At 37.4% G+C, this 13,485-nt stretch overlaps 1 protein-coding gene across 1 annotated transcript in view; it reads right to left on the minus strand.

Moving 5' to 3' along the window:
* The window catches only part of IGSF10 (immunoglobulin superfamily member 10), a 72,995-nt gene that overhangs the window by 15,888 nt on the left and 43,622 nt on the right, over positions 1 to 13,485 (minus strand). The window contains exon 3 of the mRNA XM_030330500.1: positions 5,989 to 6,379. Coding sequence (XP_030186360.1) covers positions 5,989 to 6,379 — 391 coding nt within the window. The remainder of the gene's footprint in view (positions 1 to 5,988; positions 6,380 to 13,485) is intronic.

The raw sequence follows: 13,485 nt of genomic DNA on the forward strand, positions 1-13,485 counted from the left end.
AATCATAACTGCATAAAATTAAGTGTAGCCACTTTCTATTGTGCTATTGAGGTAAGCTCAAGTGTTACAAGAATCTTGTGATACTATTCATCTCTGGTGCATTTCATCTCTCCAGTAAATTGCATACTGCAGTAAAAACTGATTTCTCATGGTTCTCATCTATTTTTCATCATGTCCATTGCAATACCATAATCCTTGAATAATACCAATGGACCCATACAAGGTGCCACTTGGGATGCTGGAAGTGCTCCCCAGAAGCAGAGAAAAGTTATGACTTTACAAGAACAAGTTAACTGCTTTGATATGAGGTTTGCGGCTGTGATTACCTGCCACTTTAACAGAAATCCAGCGTAAGGAGCTTTGTAAAAAAAAAAAAGAAGAAGAAGAAGAAGAAAAGAAAAGGAAATCCCTGAAGCTGTCACTGCAGCTACACCAGCAGGCATGAAAACCTTGCACTTTTTGCACCATGCCTTTTTATCTTGTGTGGAAAATGTAGCTTTTATGTGGGTGTAGGACCTCTATAAGAAAGGCATATGTGTAGACTCATTTATGATTCATGAGAAAGCAAAGCCATTATATGAAACTTGAAGGAGAAGATCTAAATCTCAAGAACCTAATGCCAGCAAAGGATGGTTTGATAATTTCAGAAAGAGATTTGGGTTAAAATAGATCAAGAAAGCAAGAGAAGCAGTTTCTATCATCCAAGAGGGAGCAGATGAGTTTCTGGACAACATCACAAAAATTACTGAGGAGAAAGGATATCTGCCTGAGGAGGCTTTTAATGTAGATAAAAGTGCCCTATTCTGCCAGAAAAAAAATGCCACAAAGGACATTTATTAGTAAGGACGAGGACTTAAGGCAGGAAGGGATAGGCTAACTTTACTGTTTTATGAAAATGTGATTGGGTTCTTGATCAGGACTGCCCTTATTTGTAAAGCTACTAATCCCCCAGCCTTGAAGGGAAATGATAAACACCACCTGCCAATCTTTTGATTGTACAAGAAGGCCTGGATGATAATATTTTTTTCCAAATTGTTTACATTGATTTTGTGTTCCTGAAGTCAGGAAGTACCTTGCCAGTATGGAACTGCTTTGTAAAGTTATTTTGATGTTGGACAATGCCCCTACCTACCCACAACCCTATGAGTTCAACACTGAAGGCATAAAAGTGGCTTCCTTGCCCCAGATACATTTCTAATTTAGGGAGTCATAAGAATCACTAAGGCTCATTATTACGCAACATTCTATGGAAAGGATTATTCTATGGAAGAGAATCCTGAGAGGATATCATAAAAATCTAGAAGGATTACACCAGTGAACATGCTATTGTTGTTACAGGAAAAGCCATGGAAGCCATTAAGTCTGAATCAGTAACTTCCTTTTGGAGAAAACCATGTCCAGATGATACATATGGTTTCAAAGGATTTACCACAGAAGCAATCAAGGAAATCATTAAAGAGAGTGTAGATACAGCAAAAAAGGCAGGGGTTGGGGGAGCAGATTGAGGAGGTGGTGGTGAAGCGTTTCAAGATACAGAACTTAGACAAATCCAAGAGCTAAAAGATACCACACCAGAGGAATTAACAATATAGGACTTGCTAGAGATTCATGCTTCCAAATCAGCATGTAATGATGAGGAAGGAGACACAGAAAAAGCCATGCCAGAAAACAAACTGACATTAGACAATGTGGCAGAATGGTTCCTGTTATTCAAGACTTCCTTTATGACATGGACCCTTCTGTGATGGGGACACTGAAACTAAAGCAAATGATGGAAGAAAGATTGGTACTGTATAGAAACATAAAAATAAAACAAGTCAGACAAATTACAATGTATTACTGTAAAGCTACACTGAGTGTACATGCCCTCCTGCCTCCTCTTTCACCTCCTCCAACTTCTTTCACAGAAAGACCAATGTCTTCTCGTCCTTTATTCAGGGTGAAGATGATGAAGACCTAATGATGATCCACTTCCACATAATAAACAGTAATTATCATGCTGTAAAGTTAATGAACTTAATGCATTGTGCATGTGTGTTTGTGTGAAAAGCCAATAACTACACAGTGAGAACTGTAGGAGATGTTTTTCTATCATTACTGCCTCAGTATTCATTATGTAGAATATCATGTGCAAGACATGCATGGAAGTAGACCGCGAACATCATGTGCAAGACATGCATGGAAGTAGACCGCATCTTCTAATATAGGCATACAGTCCTTGCCATACAGCATGCCTCTCTCACGTAATTGGAGAAACTACATTATCAACCTGTTATTGTAGGTAAGTGGTAATTTTTTTAAGATACAATGTTTCCAATATTGTATTATGAGGACTAATACTGTATGCCATAAAAATTTTATGATTCATTCATTGTGTATAGGGTAGGCTACTGTAAAGTAATTGCATCAATTTTAGTAGGCTACCATAACACAATCATATTGCTATTTCATTATCAATGCATTAATATAAAATAAAAATGAATTTCTTTTTGACATCTTTTCATTTTTGATGTCTGTATTTAACATCTACAGTGTTTTGTATCATGTAAGATGACATAGGTACTGACATAATTTATCTTGCAAACACATGAAGTAAATTTACAATACTGTAAATATATTTTCCTTATGATTGGTTCAGCAACCTTTTCTTTTCTCTAGCTTTTCTATAGGATACAATATAAAATGTACAAAATGAGATAATTCACCATTTGTGTTATTAGTAAGGCTTTCGGTCAACAGAAGGCTATTAGTGAAGTTTTTGGAAATCCAAAAGTCATACATGGATTTTCAGCTGTATTGTGAGTCCATACCCCTAACCCCCACATTTTCAATGGTCAACTATATTTGAATACAGATGGGATGAGTGGAGTAGCACCACGCGTCCCAGAAGGATGGAGTACTGAACAGAGTTTGAAGGTTAGCTAGGAGCCCATCAGGCAGAAAAGGAAGGGAAGTGCTCCAGGCAGGAATGCACCAGGGAAGAGGTACTAACACAGTGTAGATTATGTCTGGGATGGGAGAGGGTCTGAGGGTTGGAAAGGAAGGAAATGACGTTGAGGCTTAGGCTAGGAGTTACTGGGCTAAGGAGCTGAGGCTTTGTTCTAGAGGCCAAGATCAGCACACTTTTTTATGTCAAGGGCCAGATAGGAAAGATTTGGGGTTTGTGGACTATAGGTTTCTGACACTCTATTACATAGAGTGTAGTAATGGTTTCAGGAGAACAGACATGCAGAAGAATGAAACAGGACCACTTTCTTACACCATACACAATAACAAAATGGTTGAAAGACAAAATAGATGTAATACAGGAAACCATCAAAATCCTAGAGGAGAATACAGGCAGCACCTCTTTGACCTCGGCCATAGCAACTTTTTGCCAGACATGTCTCCAGAGGCAAGGGAAACAAAAGCAAAAATGAACTACCGGGACCTCATCAAAATAAAAAGCTTCTGCACAGCGAAGGAAACAAAATGAAAAGACAATGTACAGAATGAGAAGATATTTGCAAAGGACATCTCTGATAAAGGGTTAGTATCCAAAATTTATTAAGAACTTAGCAACCTCAACACCCAAACTGGTGCAGCCACTCTGGAAAACAGTGTGGAGGTTCCTCAAAAAATTAAAAATAGAACTAACTACCCTATGACCCAGCAATTGCATGACTAGGTGTTTATCCAAAGGATACAAAAATGATTTGAGGGGGCACATGCACCCAAATATTTATAGCAGTGCTATCAACAATAGCCAAATTATGAAGAGAGACCAAATGTTCATTGACTGATGAATGGATAAAGATGATGTGGTACATGTGTATGTATATGTATGTATATATACATGATGGTTTATTACTTGGCCATCAAAAAGAATGAAATCTTGCCATTTGCAACAATGTGGATGGAACTAGAATGTATTATGCTTGGTGAAATAAGTCAGAGAAAGACCAGTATCCTATGATTTCACTCATATGTGGAATTTAAGAAACAAAACAGATGAACACAGAGGAAAGGAAGGAAAAAAGATAAAAACAGGGAGGCAGACCATAAGAGACTCTTAAACACAGAGAACAAACTGAGGGTTGCTGGAGGGGAGTTGAATGGGAGGATGGGGTAAATGGGTGATGGGCATTAAGAAGGGCACTTGGGATGAGTCCTGGGTGTTATATGTAAGTGATAAGCCCAAGTACATTTTAGAGAAAAGGTTTTGGCTTTTGAGTTTCTGCTTTTCTACTTTCTAGCTGTGTGGCCTGGGTGGGTGGCAATAAAAATGATAAGCTTCATATTTATTGAGTGCTTGCTTTATGCCATACATTGTGCTAATAAGCACTTTGTGTTTTAATTATTCTTTCCAGTTATTCTTATCCCTATATTAGTTACAGGTGAGAAAGTTGAGACAAATGGTCTAAATGACTAGCCCAAAACAGCCAAATTTTCCAAGTCTCAGTTTCTTCATCTGTCAATTGAGGATTATTGGAAGGATTAAAATACAAAGCATCTAGCACAATGTCAACCACAAATTCATAATGTTAACTTCCTGTTAGTTGTTATTCCTTCTTTCCCTTTGATGTATCTTTTATGCCGCGGTCCAATTTCCTTCCTTTGTAATCAAGGCAGAAGTAATTTTTTACCGACCCTGAGATCCTACAGAACTAAATTTTCAATGTAAGTATTTTAATGTTTTTCATTCATAGTTTTACTGTCTTTTTATGTGTTTAGCATGTTTCCCTAAAAGATTTGCTCATGGAAAGCAAAGGTGTTATCGATTGGCCTAAAGTTATTCACGATGTTCCGTTAATGTTTTCAGATTTACTTTTTAACTAACTGATCACACATACACACACATTATGGCAGCACCTTCAAACGTTTTCCACGCTTCTCAAGTTTCTGACCTTGATCCCTTCCTAGGACCTTCCTCAGTCACCTCTCCTACAACTTCACAGAGGAGGAAAAGCCAGGAAATAGGAGCTTCCTTTGTCTTTTCTACTAGACTCAGGAATCCCCCTGCCTCTGTGCCCATCTAGTTCTCCTTTTTCCTACTCCTAAGGAAAACCCCGCCTCCTAGGTCTGGATCTCTTGCCCTTCAGTCTTCTAGGGGACTTCTTCAATGGATGATCTGCCTGTTCTGGTGTGTCACCTTCCACCTTGACAATACTCAAGTCTTTCTGATGCTTGAAGAGTCCTGTGTGATTGCACATTTCCATCAGGCTGCCATCCTCCCTTCCTCCCTCCCTCCCCTCAGGTCAAACCTCTCCAAAGACTGATCCTTGCCTTCCACCTATGCCTCCGCATATAGCAATCTGGCTCCCATCACTCCTTCCAAAGTAACCAACCACCCCTCTGATGCCATAATCAATGGGCTCCTTTCAGTCATTTTCCTAAAGACTTAATTATTTACTTAGATTTCAACAATCAATAGTGCATTTAGTTGTTTGCCCATTTTCCCCACAAGAATGCAAACTCTGAAGAAACCCTCTTGTTTATTTTTAGATCCCTGTGTTCAAAGGAGATTTACAATAACTACTTGTTGATTGAATGGATCTTACCCTCTTCATGGCAAATTTTACTTTCCCCATCAAAGCACATTTCCCACTCTGATGATCTGTTTGCTTATCTATAACCCATCAGAGGCATGGTTAGAACAGAGAATGCTGTTGGTACTTCCCTCACAGAGCATAGGACCTTGAATAGACCTCTTAAAAATGCATAGTGACTAAATGACTCAAAGGAAGAGAAGGGAGGGGTTTTATGGCTCATAGTAAGTAGAGAAAACCAAACACAAAAACATTCCTTATTTGCTAATTTTGCCAGGAGTGATGATCAGATAGTTGACCTGAAACAATGCACAATCCATCAAAGATAATGCATTATCACTAGGCTATTATTTAGTGTTTATTTTTTCTCCAGCTAAATTACATTGGCCTCCCTGCTTACTGATAAGACCTCCAGGCAGGTTTCTTCTAATTAGGACAAAGAAATAAATAGCATATATACCTGGTTTTTCTTGTATCCAGTCAGATAACCATTGTAAATGGCAATCACAGGTCCATGGGTTCCCGTGAAGATAAAGGCTTTCCAAATCAGGCATATAGGAAATCATCTGTTGAGGGAGGGTGCTCAGGAAGTTATCGGACAAGTATAGGTACTTAATGAAAGATATTTTAAATATCTGGAGGTATTGCAAAGAGACAAATGTATCTGGATGGAGCTTAGTGAGCTGATTTCCTTCCAAGTGCACCAGCCGGAGAAAGGTGAGTCCATAGAAAACCTCTGGGTTTATAAACTCAATATTGTTGTGGTCCATATGCAACCGTGTCAAGCTCCTGAGGCCATAAAAAGTATCTTTCTGAAGTTTTCGAATTTTGTTATAGCTCATTTTTAATACCTAAGAATTAAAAACAACAACACACATTTAGTTTGTCAAAGGAATTTTTACAAAAGGGAAAAGTGTATCAATAATAAAACATGCTGGAATTAATCCGATGCAACACGTGTATCTTGTTTGCAACTAATTTGTATCTTCTATTCAAACTAATTCAACAAATTAGTTGCAAATTAAATAGGAGAATACCAGGGAAATAAGAATACTCATGAAAATTTGAAAATATTAAGGAGTTATTGCTAAAATGTAAAGATAGAATAATTGTGGTTATTTTTAAAAGATTCCTCAACTTTGAGATATCTCCTAAAGTACTTACAGATTAAGATATCTTGGATTTCTTTCAAAACAATGCAAAGAAGTAAAAAAAAAAAGTAGTGGGTAGAAGTACAGGTGAAACAAGATCTGTTATTTGTTGATAGCTACTGAACTTGGGTGATGATATGTTGGGATTTTTTACACTATTTTCATTTTGTATGTGACTTAAAATTTCCATAAGTTTTTTTTTAATTATCTTGATATTTCAAGTAGATTTAAGAATTCTTGAGCCTACATTTTTCATAAGAAAGCAATATATTGAATTTATCTTTTACATTTGTAGCAGTTCTTTTGAGATATACTTCATAGGGCATAAAAATTCACCTCTTTGAAGTGTACATTAAGTGATTTCTAATATAGTAACAGGGTTGTGCAACCATCTCCATTATCTTTGCAAAGTTTTCATAACCCCAACATGAAAATTGATGCCACTGGCAGTCATTCCCCCCCCCTCCCTAGCCCTAGAAAACCACTACTTTACTTTGTTTCTTTGGATTTGAATTTTCTGGATATTTAATGTAAATGGAGTCATACAATATGTGGCCTTTTGTGTCTTGCTTTTTTTCAATTTGCCTAATCTTTTCAAGTCTCATCCCTGTTGTAGAATTAACAGCCCTTCATTTCTTTTTGGTGCAGAACAATATTCTATGTATGCATGTAACCTATTTTGCTAATCCACTTGTCAATGAGGACATTTGGGGTGTGTTCCACTTTTTTGGTTATTATGGGGAATATGATTTTAATTGATTTTGCATTGAAATTAAAATAATTTCTGAATATTTCAAGAGCATGGGGGTATTCTCCAAGTTCTCCACTTATTAGTTGAACTTACACTTTCTCCAAAAAGAGAAAGAAATTCTAGCATTTTTCCCCCCTGATGTGACCTAAGATGTCACCTCTGTTGAAGCATGCTTTTCTGGAAGCCAAGTTCCCTAATCAGAAAAAAAAAAAAAAAAAAAAAAATTAAACTGACAACATACAAAATATTCAACCTAATTATTACGTTGTAATATAATCTCAAACTCCATGTTCTTCAATATTTGTTGAAAACCCAGTGAAGAGAATAAATATGTATGGAAGTTCCATGAAGGGAATGTATTCCAACCAATTTTCTGAAGACATATACTCCAAATAATGTTTTATTGAGTGAAATCAAGGGAATCACATGCTCAGACTGAATTCCACTGCATTACACAGCCCTGGTATGATGTCAAAGCACTCTATGAGCACTGACTTTGATCTTTTATAAAGATATTACTGACTTGATTTTGTTATGCTCTATCTATTTTATGAGAGCTTTTGAATAGAAATTAGATGTGCCTTGGGATCAAGATGGTAGAGTAGGATTTTCAGTTTATCTTGTTCCATGGACAAACCAAAACTACAACCATTTGTAGAACAACTATATCTGAGAACAAACTGAAGACTTGCAGAGAAGATTATATACAATTAAGGATATAAAGAAAAAGCCTCACCATGATGGATAAGAGGGACAAAAATATGGTTAAGATCCACAACGCCAGTGTGATGACCTATAAGTGAGGGGGGGGGGGGCAGTGGGTATCATAACCATCGAGGACTCCCTGAGGAAACAAAGGTTTAAGCCCCACATCAGATTGGACTACCAAGTCTAGGGAACCCACACTACGAAGACAAGCCCCCATAATGTCTGGCTTTGGAAGCCAGTGGGGCTTAGGTCTGTGAAGGAAACAGAGACTCTGCTCTTAAAAAGTGTGAGTGTAATCTCACTTGCTCCAAGTCCCAGAGCAGAGGCAGTAGTGTGAAAAGTGCCTGGGATTACATGTAAAGGAGATTAATTTTAAACCATGTGCCAGAGGTGTAGGGACCTGCTTTAACATTCTTTGGGAACAGAAGTGATAGTACGCACCATTTCTTTTAACTCCCCTTCAATCTCACCGTCCCAGGGCTGGTGAGAGCAATTTCTTTCCAAGCAGCAGTCAAAACCAGACCTCACTGCCAGTCACATTCGAGGCCTGTACCCCCCACCCGTGCATACAAGCCAGAGCAGGAGAGTGCACACAATCCAGACAGGGATATCCCAGGTGCACCTCAGTTGGATGGACCACAGGGGTTTGAGCTATTACACCCCATAAGACACCTACATAAAGCCACTTACTCCTTCAAGACTGGGTAATGCAACTCATCAACCTAATACATAGAAACAAATGGACAAAATGAAGATACAGAAGAATATGTTCCAAATTAAAGAGCAAGACAAGACCTCAGGAAAAGACTTAAGGGAACAAATAAGCAATCTACCTGAAAAATAATTCAAAATCATGACCATAAAGATGCTCACCAAACTCAGAAGAAGACTGAATCAACACTGTGAGAACCTCAACCAAGAGACAGAAAACATAAAAAGGAGCCAATCAGAGCTGAAGAATAACTGAAAAAATATATTAGAGGGAATTGACAGGAGATTAGATGCTACAGAAGTAATCAGTGATGTGGAAGACAGTAGTGGAAATCACTCAAGTGGAACAGTAAAAAGAAAAAATTAAAAACAAAATATAGTTTAAGGGATCTCTGGGACATCAGGCATACTAATATTTCCATTATAGTTGTCACAGAAGGAGGAGAGAGAAAAAGGGACAGAAAACCTATTTGAAGTAGTAATGACTGAAAACTTGCTAACCTAATAAATGAAACAGACATCCACATCTAAGAAGCAGAGATTCCTAGAGAAGATCAAGACACACTATAATCAAATTATCAACAGTTTAAGAGAGAATCTTAAAAGCAGCAAGAGAAAAACAACTAGTTACACACAAGGAAACCTCCATATAACTATTAAAACTTATTTTTCAGCTGAAAAGTTACAGGCCAGAAGGGAGTGATAGGATATATTCAAAGTGCTAAAGGAAATGAAAATCACAAGAATTCTCTACCCAACAAGATTATCAGTCAGAATTGAAGAGACAGATGGAGTTTCCCAGACAAGCAAAAGCTAAGGGAATTCATCAACAACAAACTAGTCTTATAAAAGAAATGTTCTTATAAAAGAAATGTTAAAGGAACTAATATAAGTGGAAGAGAAGAGGCCATAACTGGAAAAAGTGAAATTGTGAAGGAAATGATCTCATTAATAAAAGTAAACATATATTAAAAGTAGTGGATCCACCACCTACATAACTAGTATGAAGGTTAAAATACAAAACTAGTAAAATCATCTAGACTTATAATATTAGTCAATGGATACACAAAATAGTAAGACATAAAATAGGATATCAAAATATGAAACATTTGGCAAGGTGGTAAAAATATAGTGCTTTTAGAACACCCTTGAACTTAAGTGATCCTCAACTTAAAATAGGCTGCTACATACATAAAATAACATATATGAGCCTTATGGTAACCATAAACCAAATACCTATAATAGTTTCACAAAAACAATAAAAGATATAAACATAACACTAAGAAAACTCACCAAATGATAAGGAAAGAGATTGTAAAAAACAGAACTATGAAAAAAAAAAAAACCAAGAACAACAGAAAGCCAACAAAATGACAGTAAGTACAAGTCTATGCGTAATTATTTTTATTGATGTATAATATGCAATGTTATATAAGTTTCAGGTGTACAACATATGGATTCAAGAATTTCATACATTACTCATTGCTCACCATGAGAAGTGTAGTCACCATATGGTATTATTACAATAGTGACTATTGTCTCTGTGCTGTGATTTTCCTCTCCAGGGCTTATTTTATAACTGGAAGTTTGTACCACTTTATCTTATCTATTTTACCATCTCCCTACATACATTTCCTCTGATAACTACCAGTTCTCTGTATTTAAGAGTTTGCTTTTCATTTTTTTCTTCATTTGTTTTGTTTTTTAGATTCTACATATAAGTGAAATCATAAGGTATTTGTCTTTTTCTGATCTAATTCACTTAGCACAATGCCCTCTAGGTCCATCTGTGTTATTGCAAATAGCAAGATCTTATTCCTCTTTATGGTTGAGTAATATTCCATTGTATTTATATATACCCTATCTTTATCCATTCATTTGTTGATGCTCCTGTATCTTGGCTATTTTAAATAATGCTAAAGTAAAAATAAGGGTATATATATCACTTTGTTTGCATTTTATTTGGCTGATACCCAGTAGTGGGATTACTGTATTATATGGTATTTCTATTTTTTTAATTAAAAAATTTTTTTAATGTTTTTTTTTTTTGAGAGAGAGACAGAGTGCAAGCGGAGGAGGGGCACAGAAAGAGGGAGATACAGAATCCAAACTAGGCTCCAGGCTCTGAGCTGTCTGCACAGAGCCCAACACGGGGCTCAAACCCACAAACTCTGAGATCATGACCTAAGCCAAAGTCAGACACTTTAACAGACTGAGCCACCCGGGCACCCCATTATTTCTATTTTTAATTTTTTGAGGAGCTTCCATACTGTTTTCCACAGTGGCTGCACCAATTTACATTCTCACTAGCAGTGCACAAGGGTTCCCTTTTCTGAACATCCTTGACAACACTCACTTGTTATTTCTTGTCTTTTTATTTCTAGCCATTCTGACAGGTGTGAGGTGATATCTCATCATGGTTTTGATTTGCATCTTCCTGATGACTGGTTATGTTGGGCATGTTATATTCAGCCATTTGTATGTCTTTTTTGGAAAAAATTTTGATTCAGGTCATCTGCTTTTTCTTTTAATGTTTATTTATTTTGAGAGAGAGAGAGAGAGAGAATGCAAGCACGAGTGGGAGAGGGGCAGAGAGATGGGGGGAGAGAGAATCCCAAGCAGGCTGTGTGCTCTCAGTGGGGAGCCCAATGCAGGGCTCAATCTCACAAATTGTGAGATAATAACTCTAAATCAAGAGTTAGATGCTTAACTGACTGAGCTACCCAGGCAACCCTGCTTTTTTAAGTTGAATAATTTTTTTTGTTGGCATTGAGTTGTATAATAAGTTCTCTGTAGAGTTTGAATTTTAACTTCTGATCAGATATATCATTTGCAAATATCTTCTCCCATTAAGTAGATTGTCTTTTGTTGATGGTTTCCTTCACCATTTTCATTTTGGTGTACTTCCAACAGTTTATTTTTGCTTTTTGTTTGCCTTGCCCAAGGAGAGAGATCTACCAAAATGTTGCTATGGCTGATGTCAAAAAAGATTACTGCCTATGTTTGCTTCTGGAATTTGTGGTTTCAGGTCTTTAATCCATTTGAGTTTATTTTGTGTATGGTGTTAGAAAATGGTTCAGTTTTATTGTTTTGCATGTAGTTGTCCTGTTTTGCCAAAACCATTTATTGAAGAGACTTCTCCCCATTGTATATTCTTGCCTCCTTTGTCATAGATTAATTGACCATATAAGTATGGGTTTATACTGGTCTCTATTCTGGTCTATTGATCTGTGTCCATTTTTTGTGCCAGTACCATCCTGTTTTGATTACTACAGCTTTGTAGCATAGTTTAAAACTGAGAAGTGTGATATCTCCAGTTTTATTCTTTTTCCAAATTGCTTCTTTGGCTATTTGGGGTCTTTTGTGGTTCCATACAAATTTTATCTGTTCTAGTTCTGTGAAAAATGCTGTTGGTATTTAGACAAAGGTTGCACTGAATCTGTAGATGGCTTTGAATATTAACATTTAAAAATTTTTTTTAAGTTTGTTTATTCTGAGAGAGAGCGAGGGAAGGAGAGAGAATCCCAAGCAGGCTCCGCACTGTCAGCACAGAGCCTGATGTGGGGCTTGAACTCATGAGCCTCACGTGAGATCATGACCTGAGCCAAAATCAAGAGCTGGACACCCAACCGAATGAGCCACCCAGGCATCCCCAGTGTTATAAACATTTAATGATAGCTTCCAATCCATTAGCATGGAATAGTTTCCCATTTGTTGATGTCACCTTCAATTTCTTTCATCAGTGTTTTACATCAATGGTTAGAACATCAGTGTTTTTGTTTTCAGAGTACAGATCTCTTACCTCCTTGGTTAAGTTTATTACTAGTGTACAGAAATGCAGATTTCTGTATATGAATTTTGTATCCTGAAACTTTGCTTAATCAATTCATCAAATTCGTTTTGTGTTTTTTTTTTTTTTTTTTTGGTGGAGTCTTGAAGATGTCGTATATATACTGTCATATCATTTGCAAATAGTGACACTTTTACTCTTTATCAATTTAGATTCCTTTGCTGCAGCTAGGATTTCTGAAGAGTACTATGTTGAACAAAAGTGGCATGTCTGTGTTTGTTTATATGTATTAGGGATGCCAGGTATGTCTCCTGATCTTGTATAGAAGTGATACACTGCCCCTGGTCACCAGAGCCAGGCACTCCAGGGGTATTCTCTATGTGAACTGTGTACACCCTATGGTTTTGGCTGAACCACATTTACTTTCAGCCAGTCAGCTGCAATGACTGGCTTTGTGGGCTCAATAAGCCAGGTTTGTTCCCTGTGCTGCTGAGGGGTCTGAGGCCACCAAGTACTTCTAGGTTGATGGGGTCAGCAGTCAAGATAGCTGTCTGCAATTAGCATGTCTGCACAAGTGCACCAAATGGCAAGGCTTCCTCCCTGCATGGCCTGTGGAAACTTTCAGTGGTCAGACTGTGGGTCTGTAGTCAGCAGCTGCTGCAAGTGTGACTGCACTGGCTGGTAGGGCCTCTCTCATAACAGTCAAAAGGTTCAGCTCCGGGATATGCTGGTATATGTTTATCTTCCCCTATCCCCAGGGCAAAAGTCCCTCTGGAGTAGCAGTGGTTCCTGATGGGGCATGAGCTGTGTTGGAGGGATGACTGCCAAGGTGGGTAGGTTGAAGGG

The sequence above is a fragment of the Lynx canadensis genome, chromosome C2, assembly GCF_007474595.2.
Source record: "Lynx canadensis isolate LIC74 chromosome C2, mLynCan4.pri.v2, whole genome shotgun sequence".
In the NCBI taxonomy this organism is placed as follows: Eukaryota; Metazoa; Chordata; class Mammalia; order Carnivora; family Felidae; genus Lynx; species Lynx canadensis.